Source organism: Acomys minous, assembly GCF_964271855.1.
Source record: "Acomys minous genome assembly, chromosome: 16".
Classification (NCBI taxonomy): domain Eukaryota; kingdom Metazoa; phylum Chordata; class Mammalia; order Rodentia; family Muridae; genus Acomys; species Acomys minous.
This window is the reverse complement of record NC_140498.1, coordinates 58,101,928-58,119,544: the sequence shown is the minus strand read 5'-3', so window position 1 is coordinate 58,119,544 and position 17,617 is coordinate 58,101,928. Positions and strand designations below refer to the sequence as shown.

At 57.2% G+C, this 17,617-nt stretch overlaps 1 protein-coding gene across 2 annotated transcripts in view; it reads right to left on the bottom strand.

The window, feature by feature from the left end:
* LNX2 (ligand of numb-protein X 2) overlaps positions 1-17,617 on the bottom strand; it is a 72,272-nt gene that overhangs the window by 12,191 nt on the left and 42,464 nt on the right. For both annotated transcript variants that reach the window (XM_084761748.1, XM_084761747.1), the window contains 2 exons: positions 16,077-16,288; positions 2,971-3,170 (listed from right to left, as the gene is read on the bottom strand). In XM_084761748.1, the coding sequence (XP_084617874.1) occupies positions 2,971-3,170; positions 16,077-16,288 (412 nt within the window). The remainder of the gene's footprint in view (positions 1-2,970; positions 3,171-16,076; positions 16,289-17,617) is intronic.

Here is a 17,617-nt window from a genome sequence, read left to right as displayed (position 1 = left end):
GCTTACTATTCTCCCATGTTTATAACACTTGTGCAAGCAGCAGCCATTCTGAGATTTTGACAGAACCAACAACTAACACTGGACGAGACCAGAACTCCAAGGCATCTTTAGGGAAACCAGGCTGGCAGGACCCATGGGCCCGTTGTCACTTTAGCTGCTCAGCTAAGAGCTGGTTATCGCCGTTTTCCACCTTCAGTCACCAAGGACAAAATGCCCAGCTGGAACACAGCTGTTTTTGAGAGACAAGTAAGCATGCAGCCTCCTTTCTTTGTAAAGCAGGACAGCAGATACTTGGCTATACTGTATACTGACTCCTTCTCCATGATTGCACGGTAGCCAGTGAGACCCAGAGAAAGCAGCCTGGGACATACTGTTTCAGGTTTTGTAAAAAGAGCACAAATAGTAAACTCTATTGTGTATGTTCACTAAATATGGCTTTTGTTGTTAATTCACATGATGTGAATCACTGTTGTTTCTGATCAAACTAAAATTATTTACTTTTAATGTTCTAAAAGCTGTGTCACTTTTAATGTTGGCATAATTATAATTTTTCCTTTAAAATTGCTCAAAAGGCTGCATACGAGTCTTTGCAGAGCTGCATAGAGCTGTGAGAGCACAGGTTCCCTACACGTGTGTGCATGTGCGTGGGTACACATGTGTGGGTGTGTACACGCGCATGTGTACTTTAATGTGGAAAAATCCCGTTACTCCCCCTAACTGCGTGTTTACTAAGGTACAAGGCGCTCACTAGTCTGCGAATGAACCACCTTACTGCAAGAGGATTTTCAATTGGCACATGTTAAAACAGGAAGCAGAGCATACACTTAAGTTACTGCTAGAAAGGCCAGATGCGGAGCAACAACCGTACGAGGGCTGCAGTAAAGACCGCGGTGGCGAGATGTCTGGGAGGGCTGCACTGGGGGAAACAGCGGTAAGAGTCTCTCTAAACACAGGGCAGAGGTTAGTATCGTGCAATGCGGGGAAGTGTCTTCAGCATGGCGCCAGCCGTGGGCAGCCAGAGTACCAATGTAAAGTGACAGCAGAGATACTGTACATAGAAACGACAGATCAGAAGTCAAATCACAAATGTAATCTGTAAGTTCAGTCTGTGCCAGCCGTGCCAGTGGCCACGGAAGGGTGTGGGGCTTGAGGACTGAAGAGAACACACTGAAGCCAAGAACCCCAGTGAACCCCAATCCCCGCTGCCCTGCAGCCAGGCCAGTGCGCCCCCACACCTGAAGATCCCCCTGGGGACAGCAAAGTGCCCGAGGTGTCAGGTTAAGGGACGTGGCTGTTCCTAACAGTGTGTCTCAGCCAAGTTCACTCTTTTGTTGGCTCAGAATATCTCCTCTCTATTACACGGTGACAAATCTGTGCCACAGAGCAGACCACGAGCGTTGTTGCAGCTACCAGAGAAAGGCTGCGCACAATTAAACCTCACGAACACCTTCATTAGTGGGGTGTGACAGATCAGTGTGGGAAGTGCGGCTCAACAGTTAGCACAGGTGAGAGCCAGCTGAGGAGGGAGAGAGGTTTCCCACAGGAAGGCTGACCTGCCCAGTGCCGCCTCGTGACTTTTTTTTTTTTTTGAGACAGGGTGAGTTATTTTTAAGTGTATCTGCAGCAGCTAGTATGGTGTCCAGAGCACTGTAGGAAAGAGCTCTGATTAAGAAGGGACGCTGCAGCTGAACAGTCATGGCGCACACCTTTAATCCCAGTCCCAGAACTCGGGAGGCAGAGGCAGGTGGATCTCTGAGTTTGAGGCCAGCCTGGTCCACAGAGCGAGTTGCAGGACAGCCAGGGCTGTTACACAGAGAAATCCTGTCTCACCAGGCTACATGAAGCACCTGGATCCTGAGCGCCATTGGCACATGAGGGTCACAGCTGGACTCCAGAGAGGAGAGGAGAGACACGGTACGAGATGGAATGAAGTGCTGGAGGCCTAGAGAGGTAGCAGGGACACAGGAGGCCTCAGCAGATTGCAGCAAGGACTAAATGGGGCTGAGGAAGACGGGCTCTGCTTGGGCTCTGAGAAGGCAGTTTCCCCCTTGTTTATGATATTTTTCCTTATAGAAATTATCCCCCCCCCTTTTTTTTAAATCACAGTGACTCAGATGCTCAGGGTGGTTGTCCTGAGACACCAGTCCTATGAAACAGGACATTTGCTTTCCCACCCTATCAGTAACGCCTTCTGGTGCTTTGGGGACGGGTGCCTGCTTCTAACATTCTATTCTTAAGGCAGGATCCGGGGGACAGGAGAGCAGTGGCTGCAAACCCAGAGCCGGATGCTGGCAGGGTGCCATGGGGTGAGAGTTCTGAATCTTCCCTTCTGTGGTACAAACGTAGGTGTGCCTCAGGGGCAGAGTGCCTGCCTAGCATGTATACAGACCCGCCCTGAATCCCCAGGATGGTGAAAAAAACAACACACCATCTTCAGCCAGCGCAGAGCAGGTGAAGGGAAGGAACAAGCAGACATGCAGGGACGAGGTGGACGGAAAGCTGGGTGTAAAATAAAAGCAATGGGAAAGAAAAGTCTAGCCTGGTCAAGGGTGGCCCTGGGAGTCCAGAGTCCAGAGTCCAGGACACAAGTGTGCAGTGTCCAACATGCCAGAGAGGCCTGCCCCTGCACCAAGTGCCCGGTCACATGCAGTACTGAAAATTAAAGTGAGAGAAGAGAAGTAACAATCCAGGCACAGGAAGAAATGAAGTGATGCACATGCAGCAAAGCTGTCAGCTGGGTGTGACAGCCCCACCCGCAACCCCGCAACCTGACGGCTCTAGGCCAGCCTGAGTTTGAGGCCTGCCTGCTCTACACTATCAGGATCTAGGCCAGTCAGAGCTACATAGGAAGACCATGCCACTCTGTCTCTGTGTCTCTGTGTCTGTCTCTGTCTCTCTCTCTATATATATTATAATTGGCTAAGTTGTAAAACAAAAAGGCACAAGCTGGCAGAATAGTAGAGCTGTCACCTGAAGAATCTGGTCCCCGGCGAGGAGCCGTCCATCTCTGGCGATGACCCCGTCGCGGTAGACTTCCTGGATGACGATGTTTATCAGTGGCGTCTCGTTGCCACCCACGATGCTGATTCCTAGCTGGATGTATGGGTTGGTGCGGTGGATCTCGATGGTGGTGATCTCTCCTTCTGGTAAACTGAGCGGCTGCTGTACGGCTGCCAAGTCAAATGAGAAAGCCGACTTGTTCAGCATCTCTCTAGCTCCGCACGGGGGCTTGTGGGTGAACAACGACCATGCCACTGTTAGAGTCGGACAAGCCTCCTCCTTCCGCAGGTGATCAGTAACCACCAATACATAATTACTATGTGCCAGGTCAGTAGGGCCCACAGGCTGACAGAAAGCCACCATGCTTTCAGTGTTAGAGGCCTGACCAGGAAACAAGTAGACTGTACAAGGCCGAGGAAACCCCGGAAGCTCAAGAGAGGTCACAATGGTACTGAGTCCTGAGAGGCAAAAAGCACCACAGATGTGGCAAGCACTGTGTGAGCATGGAGGGTGAGCGTGAGGCGTGAGCTCAGGAGTGAGCACGGGGTGTGAGCATGGGGTATGAGTGTGGGGTGAGTGTGGGGGTGAGCATGGGGTATGAGTGTGGGGTGAGTGTGGGGTATGAGTGTGGGGTGAGCATGGGGTATGAATGTGGGGTGAGCGTGGGGTATGAGTGTGGGGTGAGCATGGGGTATGAGTGTGGGGTGAGTGTGGGGTATGAGTGTGGGGTGAGCATGGGGTATGAATGTGGGGTGAGCGTGGGGTATGAGTGTGGGGTGAGCATGGGGTATGAGTGTGGGGGTGAGCATGGGGTATGAGTGTGGGGTGAGCATGGGGTATGAGTGTGGGGTGAGCATGGGGTATGAGTGTGGGGTGAGCATGGGGTATGAGTGTGGGGGTGAGCATGGGGTATGAGTGTGGGGTGAGCATGGGGTATGAGTGTGGGGTGAGCATGGGGTATGAGTGTGGGGGTGAGCATGGGGTATGAGTGTGGGGTGAGTGTGGGGTATGAGTGTGGGGTGAGCATGGGGTATGAATGTGGGGTGAGCATGGGGTATGAGTGTGGGGTGAGCATGGGGTATGAATGTGGGGTGAGCGTGGGGTATGAGTGTGGGGTGAGCATGGGGTATGAGTGTGGGGTGAGCATGGGGTATGAGTGTGGGGTGAGCGTGGGGTATGAGTGTGGGGTGAGCGTGGGGTATGAGTGTGGGGTGAGCGTGGGGGTGAGCATGGGGTATGAGTGTGGGGTGAGTGTGGGGTATGAGTGTGGGGTGAGCGTGGGGTGAGCATGGGGTATGAGTGTGGGGTGAGCGTGGGGTGAGCATGGGGTATGAGTGTGGGGTGAGCATGGGGTATGAGTGTGGGGTGAGCATGGGGTATGAGTGTGGGGTGAGCGTGGGGTATGAATGTGGGGTGAGCGTGGGGGTGAGCATGGGGTATGAGTGTGGAGTGAGTGTGGGGTATGAGTGTGGGGTGAGCGTGGGGTGAGCATGGGGTATGAGTGTGGGGTGAGCATGGGGTATGAGTGTGGGGTGAGCATGGGGTATGAGTGTGGGGTGAGCGTGGGGTATGAATGTGGGGTGAGCGTGGGGGTGAGCATGGGGTATGAGTGTGGGGTGAGTGTGGGGTATGAGTGTGGGGTGAGCGTGGGGTGAGCATGGGGTATGAGTGTGGGGTGAGCATGGGGTATGAGTGTGGGGTGAGCATGGGGTATGAATGTGGGGTGAGCGTGGGGGTGAGCATGGGGTATGAGTGTGGGGTGAGCATGGGGTATGAGTGTGGGGTGAGCATGGGGTATGAGTGTGGGGTGAGCGTGGGGTATGAATGTGGGGTGAGCGTGGGGGTGAGCATGGGGTATGAGTGTGGGGTGAGTGTGGGGTATGAGTGTGGGGTGAGCGTGGGGTGAGCATGGGGTATGAGTGTGGGGTGAGCATGGGGTATGAGTGTGGGGTGAGCATGGGGTATGAGTGTGGGGTGAGCGTGGGGTATGAATGTGGGGTGAGCGTGGGGTATGAATGTGGGGTGAGCGTGGGGGTGAGCATGGGGTATGAGTGTGGGGTGAGTGTGGGGTATGAGTGTGGGGTGAGCGTGGGGTGAGCATGGGGTATGAGTGTGGGGTGAGCATGGGGTATGAGTGTGGGGTGAGTGTGGGGTGAGCATGGGGTATGAGTGTGGGGTGAGCATGGGGTATGAGTGTGGGGTGAGTGTGGGGTATGAGTGTGGGGTGAGCGTGGGGTGAACATGGGGTATGAGTGTGGGGTGAGCATGGGGTATGAGTGTGGGGTGAGTGTGGGGTGAGCATGGGGTATGAGTGTGGGGTGAGCATGGGGTATGAGTGTGGGGTGAGTGTGGGGTGAGCATGGGGTATGAGTGTGGGGTGAGCATGGGGTATGAGTGTGGGGTGAGTGTGGGGTGAGCATGGGGTATGAGTGTGGGGTGAGCATGGGGTATGAGTGTGGGGTGAGCATGGGGTATGAGTGTGGGGTGAGCATGGGGTATGAGTGTGGGGTGAGTGTGGGGTGAGCATGGGGTATGAGTGTGGGGTGAGCATGGGGTATGAGTGTGGGGTGAGCATGGGGTATGAGTGTGGGGTGAGCGTGGGGTGAGCATGGGGTATGAGTGTGGGGTGAGCGTGGGGTATGAGTGTGGGGTGAGTGTGGGGTGAGCATGGGGTATGAGTGTGGGGTGAGCGTGGGGTATGAGTGTGGGGTGAGCGTGGGGTGAGCATGGGGTATGAGTGTGGGGTGAGCGTGGGGTATGAGTGTGGGGTGAGCATGGGGTATGAGTGTGGGGTGAGCGTGGGGTGAGCATGGGGTATGAGTGTGGGGTGAGCATGGGGTATGAGTGTGGGGTGAGCATGGGGTATGAGTGTGGGGTGAGCGTGGGGTGAGCATGGGGTATGAGTGTGGGGTGAGCATGGGGTATGAGTGTGGGGTGAGCATGGGGTATGAGTGTGGGGTGAGCGTGGGGTGAGCATGGGGTATGAGTGTGGGGTGAGCATGGGGTATGAGTGTGGGGTGAGCGTGGGGTATGAGTGTGGGGTGAGCATGGGGTATGAGTGTGGGGTGAGCATGGGGTATGAGTGTGGGGTGAGCATGGGGTATGAGTGTGGGGTGAGCATGGGGTATGAGTGTGGGGTGAGCGTGGGGTGAGCATGGGGTATGAGTGTGGGGTGAGCGTGGGGTGAGCATGGGGTATGAGTGTGGGGTGAGCATGGGGTATGAGTGTGGGGTGAGCGTGGGGTATGAGTGTGGGGTGAGCATGGGGTATGAGTGTGGGGTGAGCATGGGGTATGAGTGTGGGGTGAGCATGGGGTATGAGTGTGGGGTGAGCGTGGGGTGAGCATGGGGTATGAGTGTGGGGTGAGCGTGGGGTGAGCATGGGGTATGAGTGTGGGGTGAGCATGGGGTATGAGTGTGGGGTGAGCGTGGGGTATGAGTGTGGGGTGAGCATGGGGTATGAGTGTGGGGTGAGCATGGGGTATGAGTGTGGGGTGAGCATGGGGTATGAGTGTGGGGTGAGCATGGGGTATGAGTGTGGGGTGAGCGTGGGGTGAGCATGGGGTATGAGTGTGGGGTGAGCGTGGGGTATGAGTGTGGGGTGAGTGTGGGGTGAGCATGGGGTATGAGTGTGGGGTGAGCGTGGGGTATGAGTGTGGGGTGAGCATGGGGTATGAGTGTGGGGTGAGCATGGGGTATGAGTGTGGGGTGAGCGTGGGGTATGAGTGTGGGGTGAGTGTGGGGTGAGCATGGGGTATGAGTGTGGGGTGAGCGTGGGGTATGAGTGTGGGGTGAGCATGGGGTATGAGTGTGGGGTGAGCATGGGGTATGAGTGTGGGGTGAGTGTGGGGTGAGCATGGGGTATGAGTGTGGGGTGAGCATGGGGTATGAGTGTGGGGTGAGTGTGGGGTGAGCATGGGGTATGAGTGTGGGGTGAGCGTGGGGTATGAGTGTGGGGTGAGTGTGGGGTGAGCATGGGGTATGAGTGTGGGGTGAGTGTGGGGTGAGCATGGGGTATGAGTGTGGGGTGAGCATGGGGTATGAGTGTGGGGTGAGTGTGGGGTGAGCATGGGGTATGAGTGTGGGGTGAGCGTGGGGTATGAGTGTGGGGTGAGTGTGGGGTGAGCATGGGGTATGAGTGTGGGGTGAGCGTGGGGTATGAGTGTGGGGTGAGCATGGGGTATGAGTGTGGGGTGAGCATGGGGTATGAGTGTGGGGTGAGTGTGGGGTGAGCATGGGGTATGAGTGTGGGGTGAGCATGGGGTATGAGTGTGGGGTGAGCGTGGGGTATGAGTGTGGGGTGAGTGTGGGGTGAGCATGGGGTATGAGTGTGGGGTGAGCGTGGGGTATGAGTGTGGGGTGAGCGTGGGGTATGAGTGTGGGGTGAGCATGGGGTATGAGTGTGGGGTGAGCATGGGGTATGAGTGTGGGGTGAGCATGGGGTATGAGTGTGGGGTGAGCATGGGGTATGAGTGTGGGGTGAGCGTGGGGTATGAGTGTGGGGTGAGCGTGGGGTATGAGTGTGGGGTGAGCGTGGGGTATGAGTGTGGGGTGAGCGTGGGGTATGAGTGTGGGGTGAGCGTGGGGTATGAGTGTGGGGTGAGCATGGGGTATGAGTGTGGGGTGAGCGTGGGGTATGAGTGTGGGGTGAGCATGGGGTATGAGTGTGGGGTGAGCGTGGGGTATGAGTGTGGGGTGAGCGTGGGGTATGAGTGTGGGGTGAGCGTGGGGTATGAGTGTGGGGTGAGCATGGGGTATGAGTGTGGGGTGAGCGTGGGGTATGAGTGTGGGGTGAGCATGGGGTATGAGTGTGGGGTGAGCGTGGGGTATGAGTGTGGGGTGAGCATGGGGTATGAGTGTGGGGTGAGCATGGGGTATGAGTGTGGGGTGAGTGTGGGGTGAGCATGGGGTATGAGTGTGGGGTGAGCATGGGGTATGAGTGTGGGGTGAGCGTGGGGTGAGCATGGGGTATGAGTGTGGGGTGAGCATGGGGTATGAGTGTGGGGTGAGCATGGGGTATGAGTGTGGGGTGAGTGTGGGGTGAGCATGGGGTATGAGTGTGGGGTGAGCGTGGGGTATGAGTGTGGGGTGAGCATGGGGTATGAGTGTGGGGTGAGCATGGGGTATGAGTGTGGGGTGAGTGTGGGGTGAGCATGGGGTATGAGTGTGGGGTGAGCATGGGGTATGAGTGTGGGGTGAGTGTGGGGTGAGCATGGGGTATGAGTGTGGGGTGAGTGTGGGGTGAGCATGGGGTATGAGTGTGGGGTGAGCATGGGGTATGAGTGTGGGGTGAGTGTGGGGTGAGCATGGGGTATGAGTGTGGGGTGAGCGTGGGGTATGAGTGTGGGGTGAGTGTGGGGTGAGCATGGGGTATGAGTGTGGGGTGAGCGTGGGGTATGAGTGTGGGGTGAGCATGGGGTATGAGTTTGGGGTGAGCATGGGGTATGAGTGTGGGGTGAGTGTGGGGTGAGCATGGGGTATGAGTGTGGGGTGAGCATGGGGTATGAGTGTGGGGTGAGCGTGGGGTATGAGTGTGGGGTGAGCATGGGGTATGAGTGTGGGGTGAGTGTGGGGTGAGCATGGGGTATGAGTGTGGGGTGAGTGTGGGGTGAGCATGGGGTATGAGTGTGGGGTGAGTGTGGGGTGAGCATGGGGTATGAGTGTGGGGTGAGTGTGGGGTGAGCATGGGGTATGAGTGTGGGGTGAGCATGGGGTATGAGTGTGGGGTGAGCATGGGGTATGAGTGTGGGGTGAGTGTGGGGTGAGCGTGGGGTATGAGTGTGGGGTGAGCATGGGGTATGAGTGTGGGGTGAGTGTGGGGTGAGCATGGGGTATGAGTGTGGGGTGAGCATGGGGTATGAGTGTGGGGTGAGTGTGGGGTGAGCATGGGGTATGAGTGTGGGGTGAGCATGGGGTATGAGTGTGGGGTGAGTGTGGGGTGAGCGTGGGGTATGAGTGTGGGGTGAGTGTGGGGTGAGCATGGGGTATGAGTGTGGGGTGAGTGTGGGGTGAGCATGGGGTATGAGTGTGGGGTGAGCATGGGGTATGAGTGTGGGGTGAGTGTGGGGTGAGCATGGGGTATGAGTGTGGGGTGAGCGTGGGGTATGAGTGTGGGGTGAGCATGGGGTATGAGTGTGGGGTGAGCATGGGGTATGAGTGTGGGGTGAGTGTGGGGTGAGCATGGGGTATGAGTGTGGGGTGAGCATGGGGTATGAGTGTGGGGTGAGCGTGGGGTATGAGTGTGGGGTGAGCATGGGGTATGAGTGTGGGGTGAGCATGGGGTATGAGTGTGGGGTGAGCGTGGGGTATGAGTGTGGGGTGAGCATGGGGTATGAGTGTGGGGTGAGTGTGGGGTGAGCATGGGGTATGAGTGTGGGGTGAGCATGGGGTATGAGTGTGGGGTGAGCGTGGGGTATGAGTGTGGGGTGAGCATGGGGTATGAGTGTGGGGTGAGCATGGGGTATGAGTGTGGGGTGAGCGTGGGGTATGAGTGTGGGGTGAGCATGGGGTATGAGTGTGGGGTGAGTGTGGGGTGAGCATGGGGTATGAGTGTGGGGTGAGCATGGGGTATGAGTGTGGGGTGAGTGTGGGGTGAGCATGGGGTATGAGTGTGGGGTGAGCGTGGGGTATGAGTGTGGGGTGAGTGTGGGGTGAGCATGGGGTATGAGTGTGGGGTGAGCGTGGGGTATGAGTGTGGGGTGAGCATGGGGTATGAGTGTGGGGTGAGCATGGGGTATGAGTGTGGGGTGAGTGTGGGGTGAGCATGGGGTATGAGTGTGGGGTGAGCATGGGGTATGAGTGTGGGGTGAGCGTGGGGTATGAGTGTGGGGTGAGCATGGGGTATGAGTGTGGGGTGAGCGTGGGGTATGAGTGTGGGGTGAGCATGGGGTATGAGTGTGGGGTGAGCATGGGGTATGAGTGTGGGGTGAGCATGGGGTATGAGTGTGGGGTGAGCATGGGGTATGAGTGTGGGGTGAGTGTGGGGTGAGCATGGGGTATGAGTGTGGGGTGAGCATGGGGTATGAGTGTGGGGTGAGCGTGGGGTATGAGTGTGGGGTGAGCATGGGGTATGAGTGTGGGGTGAGCATGGGGTATGAGTGTGGGGTGAGCGTGGGGTGAGCATGGGGTATGAGTGTGGGGTGAGTGTGGGGTGAGCATGGGGTATGAGTGTGGGGTGAGCGTGGGGTATGAGTGTGGGGTGAGCATGGGGTATGAGTGTGGGGTGAGCGTGGGGTATGAGTGTGGGGTGAGCATGGGGTATGAGTGTGGGGTGAGTGTGGGGTGAGCATGGGGTATGAGTGTGGGGTGAGCGTGGGGTATGAGTGTGGGGTGAGTGTGGGGTGAGCATGGGGTATGAGTGTGGGGTGAGCATGGGGTATGAGTGTGGGGTGAGCATGGGGTATGAGTGTGGGGTGAGCGTGGGGTATGAGTGTGGGGTGAGCATGGGGTATGAGTGTGGGGTGAGCATGGGGTATGAGTGTGGGGTGAGTGTGGGGTGAGCATGGGGTATGAGTGTGGGGTGAGCATGGGGTATGAGTGTGGGGTGAGCATGGGGTATGAGTGTGGGGTGAGCGTGGGGTGAGCATGGGGTATGAGTGTGGGGTGAGCGTGGGGTATGAGTGTGGGGTGAGTGTGGGGTGACCATGGGGTATGAGTGTGGGGTGAGCGTGGGGTATGAGTGTGGGGTGAGCGTGGGGTGAGCATGGGGTATGAGTGTGGGGTGAGCGTGGGGTGAGCATGGGGTATGAGTGTGGGGTGAGCGTGGGGTGAGCATGGGGTATGAGTGTGGGGTGAGCATGGGGTATGAGTGTGGGGTGAGTGTGGGGTGAGCATGGGGTATGAGTGTGGGGTGAGCATGGGGTATGAGTGTGGGGTGAGCATGGGGTATGAGTGTGGGGTGAGCGTGGGGTATGAGTGTGGGGTGAGCATGGGGTATGAGTGTGGGGTGAGCGTGGGGTATGAGTGTGGGGTGAGCGTGGGGTATGAGTGTGGGGTGAGCATGGGGTATGAGTGTGGGGTGAGCATGGGGTATGAGTGTGGGGTGAGCATGGGGTATGAGTGTGGGGTGAGCGTGGGGTATGAGTGTGGGGTGAGCGTGGGGTATGAGTGTGGGGTGAGCGTGGGGTATGAGTGTGGGGTGAGCGTGGGGTATGAGTGTGGGGTGAGCATGGGGTATGAGTGTGGGGTGAGCATGGGGTATGAGTGTGGGGTGAGCATGGGGTATGAGTGTGGGGTGAGCATGGGGTATGAGTGTGGGGTGAGCGTGGGGTATGAGTGTGGGGTGAGCATGGGGTATGAGTGTGGGGTGAGCGTGGGGTATGAGTGTGGGGTGAGCGTGGGGTATGAGTGTGGGGTGAGCGTGGGGTATGAGTGTGGGGTGAGCGTGGGGTATGAGTGTGGGGTGAGCATGGGGTATGAGTGTGGGGTGAGCATGGGGTATGAGTGTGGGGTGAGCATGGGGTATGAGTGTGGGGTGAGCGTGGGGTATGAGTGTGGGGTGAGCGTGGGGTATGAGTGTGGGGTGAGCGTGGGGTATGAGTGTGGGGTGAGCGTGGGGTATGAGTGTGGGGTGAGCGTGGGGTATGAGTGTGGGGTGAGCATGGGGTATGAGTGTGGGGTGAGCATGGGGTATGAGTGTGGGGTGAGCATGGGGTATGAGTGTGGGGTGAGCGTGGGGTATGAGTGTGGGGTGAGCGTGGGGTATGAGTGTGGGGTGAGTGTGGGGTATGAGTGTGGGGTGAGCGTGGGGTGAGCATGGGGTATGAGTGTGGGGTGAGCATGGGGTATGAGTGTGGGGTGAGTGTGGGGTGAGCATGGGGTATGAGTGTGGGGTGAGCATGGGGTATGAGTGTGGGGTGAGCATGGGGTATGAGTGTGGGGTGAGCGTGGGGTATGAGTGTGGGGTGAGCGTGGGGTATGAGTGTGGGGTGAGCGTGGGGTATGAGTGTGGGGTGAGCGTGGGGTATGAGTGTGGGGTGAGCGTGGGGTATGAGTGTGGGGTGAGCGTGGGGTGAGCATGGGGTATGAGTGTGGGGTGAGCGTGGGGGTGAGCATGGGGTATGAGTGTGGGGTGAGTGTGGGGTATGAGTGTGGGGTGAGCGTGGGGTATGAGTGTGGGGTGAGCGTGGGGTATGAGTGTGGGGTGAGCGTGGGGTATGAGTGTGGGGTGAGCGTGGGGTGAGCATGGGGTATGAGTGTGGGGTGAGCGTGGGGTGAGCATGGGGTATGAGTGTGGGGTGAGCATGGGGTATGAGTGTGGGGTGAGTGTGGGGTGAGCATGGGGTATGAGTGTGGGGTGAGCATGGGGTATGAGTGTGGGGTGAGCATGGGGTATGAGTGTGGGGTGAGCATGGGGTATGAGTGTGGGGTGAGCGTGGGGTATGAGTGTGGGGTGAGCGTGGGGTATGAGTGTGGGGTGAGCGTGGGGTATGAGTGTGGGGTGAGCGTGGGGTATGAGTGTGGGGTGAGCGTGGGGTATGAGTGTGGGGTGAGCATGGGGTATGAGTGTGGGGTGAGCATGGGGTATAAGTGTGGGGTGAGTGTGGGGTGAGCATGGGGTATGAGTGTGGGGTGAGCATGGGGTATGAGTGTGGGGTGAGTGTGGGGTGAGCATGGGGTATGAGTGTGGGGTGAGCGTGGGGTGAGTGTGGGGGTGAGCATGGGGTATGAATGTGGGGTGAGCATGGGGTATGAGTGTGGGGTGAGCGTGGGGGTGAGCATAGGGTATGAGTGTGGGGTGAGCATGGGGTATGAGTGTGGGGTGAGCATGGGGTATGAGTGTGGGGTGAGCATGGGGGTGAGCATAGGGTATGAGTGTGGGGTGAGCATGGGGTATGAGTGTGGGGTGAGCGTGGGGGTGAGCATAGGGTATGAGTGTGGGGTGAGCATGGGGTATGAGTGTGGGGTGAGCATGGGGTATGAGTGTGGGGTGAGCATGGGGGTGAGCATAGGGTATGAGTGTGGGGTAAGCATGGGGTATGAGTGTGGGGTGAGCGTGGGGTATGAGTGTGGGGTGAGCATGGGGTATGAGTGTGGGGTGAGCATGGGGTATGAGTGTGGGGTGAGCGTGGGGGTGAGCATGGGGTATGAGTGTGGGGTGAGCATGGGGTATGAGTGTGGGGTGAGCATAGGGTATGAGTGTGGGGTGAGCATGGGGTATGAGTGTGGGGTGAGCATGGGGGTGAGCATAGGGTATGAGTGTGGGGTGAGCATGGGGTATGAGTGTGGGGTGAGCATGGGGTATGAGTGTGGGGTGAGCGTGGGGGTGAGCATGGGGTATGAGTGTGGGGTGAGCATGGGGTATGAGTGTGGGGTGAGCATGGGGGTGAGCATAGGGTATGAGTGTGGGGTGAGCATGGGGTATGAGTGTGGGGTGAGCATAGGGTATGAGTGTGGGGTGAGCATGGGGTATGAGTGTGGGGTGAGCATGGGGGTGAGCATAGGGTATGAGTGTGGGGTGAGCATGGGGTATGAGTGTGGGGTGAGCATGGGGGTGAGCATAGGGTATGAGTGTGGGGTGAGCATGGGGTATGAGTGTGGGGTGAGCGTGGGGGTGAGCATGGGGTATGAGTGTGGGGTGAGCATGGGGTATGAGTGTGGGGTGAGCATAGGGTATGAGTGTGGGGTGAGCATGGGGTATGAGTGTGGGGTGAGCATGGGGTATGAGTGTGGGGTGAGCGTGGGGGTGAGCATGGGGTATGAGTGTGGGGTGAGCATGGGGTATGAGTGTGGGGTGAGCATGGGGTATGAGTGTGGGGTGAGCGTGGGGGTGAGCATGGGGTATGAGTGTGGGGTGAGCATGGGGTATGAGTGTGGGGTGAGCATGGGGTATGAGTGTGGGGTGAGCGTGGGGTGAGTGTGGGGGTGAGCGTGGGGTGAGTGTGGGGGTGAGCGTGGGGGTGAGCATGGGGTATGAGTGTGGGGTGAGCGTGGGGGTGAGCATGGGGTATGAATGTGGGGTGAGCATGGGGGTGAGCATGGGGTATGAGTGTGGGGTGAGCATGGGGTATGAGTGTGGGGTGAGCTCGGAGTGAGTGTGGAGGGTGAGCATGGGGTATGAGTGTGGGGTGAGTGTGGGGTGAGCATGGGGTATGAGTGTGGGGTGAGCGTGGGGGTGAGCATGGGGTATGAGTGTGGGGTGAGCATGGGGTATGAGTGTGGGGTGAGCATGGGGGTGAGCATGGGGTGAGTGTGGGGTGAGCATGGGGTGAGTGTGGGGTGAATGTGGGGGTGAGCATGAGGTATGAATGTGGGGTGAGCATGGGGGTGAGCATGGGGTATGAATGTGGGGTGAGCGTGGGGGTGAGCATGGGGTATGAGTGTGGGGTGAGTGTGGGGTGAGCATGGGGTATGAGTGTGGGGTGAGCATGGGGTATGAGTGTGGGGTGAGTGTGGGGTGAGCATGGGGTATGAGTGTGGGGTGAGTGTGGGGGTGAGCATGGGGTATGAATGTGGGGTGAGCGTGGGGGTGAGCATGGGGTATGAATGTGGGGTGAGCGTGGGGGTGAGCATGGGGTATGAGTGTGGGGTGAGTGTGGGGTGAGCATGGGGTATGAGTGTGGGGTGAGCGTGGGGGTGAGCATGGGGTATAAGTGTGGGGTGAGTGTGGGGTGAGCATGGGGTATGAGTGTGGGGTGAGCATGGGGTATGAGTGTGGGGTGAGCATGGGGTATGAATGTGGGGTGAGCGTGGGGGTGAGCATGGGGTATGAATGTGGGGTGAGCGTGGGGGTGAGCATGGGGTATGAGTGTGGGGTGAGCATGGGGTATGAGTGTGGGGTGAGCATGGGGTATGACTGTGGGGTGAGCATGGGGTATGAGTGTGGGGTGAGTGTGGGGTGAGCATGGGGTATGAGTGTGGGGTGAGCATGGGGTATGAGTGTGGGGTGAGCATGGGGTATAAGTGTGGGGTGAGTGTGGGGTGAGCATGGGGTATGAATGTGGGGTGAGCATGGGGTATGAATGTGGGGTGAGCGTGGGGGTGAGCATGGGGTATGAATGTGGGGTGAGCGTGGGGGTGAGCATGGGGTATAAGTGTGGGGTGAGTGTGGGGTGAGCATGGGGTATGAGTGTGGGGTGAGCATGGGGTATGAGTGTGGGGTGAGCGTGGGGGTGAGCATGGGGTATGAATGTGGGGTGAGCGTGGGGGTGAGCATGGGGTATGAGTGTGGGGTGAGCATGGGGTATGAGTGTGGGGTGAGCATGGGGTATGAGTGTGGGGTGAGCATGGGGTATGAGTGTGGGGTGAGCATGGGGGTGAGCATGGGGTATGAGTGTGGGGTGAGTGTGGGGTGAGTGTGGGGGTGAGCATGGGGTATGAGTGTGGGGTGAGTGTGGGGGTGAGCATGATGTATGAGTGTGCGGTGAGCTCGGAGTGAGTGTGGAGGGTGAGCGTGGGGGGTGAGCTCGGGGTAAGCATGGGGTGAGTGTGGAGGGTTAGTGTTGGGGGTGAGCTCGGGGTAAGCATGGGGTGAGTGCAGGGGGCGGGTGAGCGTGGACTGAGCTTGGGGGGGGCATGAGCCTGGGGGATGGGCATGGAGGCTGACTTAGGGTCTTTAAGAGAATATGAGTTGTAAATAAACGGCCAACGTCCCAGGCTTTGTGTGCTGCCTGGTGGGTGTTTGGATAGCACTGGTGCGGAGTCAGATGATGTACCTGCAGCACGGAGTAGCTGTCTGAACCTCCATCCTTCAGGGCTCAGGGCTTAACCTGCTTTTTAAATTTTCCTAAGGTTACAAATGTTCATCTAATTAACACACAGTGTTTAGTATAGTCACTATTTGTTGTTCCTGTTGCTTTGTGGCTTGGGTATTGATGCAAGCGTGTTTCTGATCACGCACATGACAATAGTGAATTCCAGTAGGGGAGGGGAGAGGAGGGGGGGGGCAGACTGACCATTTTCCTCCAGGTAAGACTCTCACTTTATTTCTAGACTGCAGCCAGCAAGAGCTGCACGGTGCAGGATGTGTGACGTGGCATACAAACCATACTCCAATGTGACTGTCATGTGACAGGGCAGTGGAGGAAAGCGGGGGGGGGGGGGGAGACAAGATGAGCCAGGAGAGGTGAGTGCACGTACAGTCGGCTGCGGTGCTCTCCTCGAAGGCAGGGTTGTCCAGGCCGGCCTCCTCGGTCCGCTCAATGGGCACAGTGCCCACGCAGTCTGTTTCTGGGGGTGAGGTGCTCGGAGGGTCTGTTACAGCAGGTCCAGTTTCACCCTCAATCTGTGTTTGAGCGTGGCTGGTTTTCCTCCTCTCTAGATCAACCCTCCGGTGCGAGGCTCCCGGACACCTAGAGACAGCAGCAGCTGGTTTTCAGGTGGGTTGAAAAGGAAGGTGACATTTTTGTCCAACTGCACCATGCATTCTGACCATATTCGCCGAGCTTACCATTTCTGGTCTTGCTCCCACTCTATAAGCTTTAATTTTTTAAGACAAAAATTTTTTTAAAAAAAATATGCATTGGTGTTTCGCCTGCATGTATGTCTGTGTGAGGCCGTCGGACCCTGGAGTTACACACAGTTGTGAGCTGCCATGTGGGTGCTGGGAACTGAACCTGGGTGAAAAGTTGCAAAGTTGGACGGGGGATGAGGGGGTGAGTGGGTTTAATTAACAGTGTACCCCTTAACAAGTGGATGGCAACTGCTTATGCACCTAGAGAGCCTAAAATACCCACAACTGAGCACACGGTTCTGATCCCAATCTCTGCCCAAACTAAGTTCTCACTACTTGACCTGGCAGACGCCACCCAAAAGCCAATATTCCAGGAAACACCAGCTGCCTGGGAACACCGTGAGAGTCATGGCTTCCTGTACTGAAGGAACAGGCGTGACATCTGGGCCCAACAGTGCTCCAGGTGTCTCTGCCATGGGTGGCCACCTGCAGGCTTCTCATGTCAGTGTGCCACTGTGCCTCTCCGCACTTGGCGGGCAAGTACATACAGGAAGCTTTACAATTGGCAGCAAGGCCCGGCCAATCTGCCTTATGCTAAACGCAAGAGACAACACGCGTTTGTTTCCCTAGCCTGTAAAATCAGAGTCTCCAGGGGCAAGCTGCAAGAACTCACACACGGGAGGGAGACACTCAAAATCAATGGCGCGTTTGAACAAAAGCTCCTCTTGCTGGTCTTCCAGGAAAGAGGCCAGGGCGCACACACACTCCTCCGACCTGTCCTGGCTGGACAAGGTGACCAGTAGCATGCGGCATGAAGGGTGGAACACGCTGCTGAGTCAGTCAAGGGCCACATGCCGAGGGTCATGCATTCAATGACAGTACTTAAGAATTGCAAAGTTTGCGCCATCACAACGTTCAGGACAGATTCAGTGAAAAATGAAAGCAGTATGTTTCCCTCCGAAACTGAGTTTTTTTCTAATTCTGCTTCCAAGTTTTGAAGAGGATGATCATGGAAACACACCTCTGCTCCCTTGTTTCTTGCCTCCCACCCTCTGCGATGGAGGGGCATGGCAGAGCATCCATTCTGCACTGTTGCACAGCACTCCAGACTCCTGGCAAGTATTTTTGAAAATGAGATCAAGGAACACGAGGCCTTTGTCAAAGAAGTAGACTAATCAGAGGCATGCATCCAAGAGCCACTTTGCAAAAGGGGGAAGAGTGGAGGCCG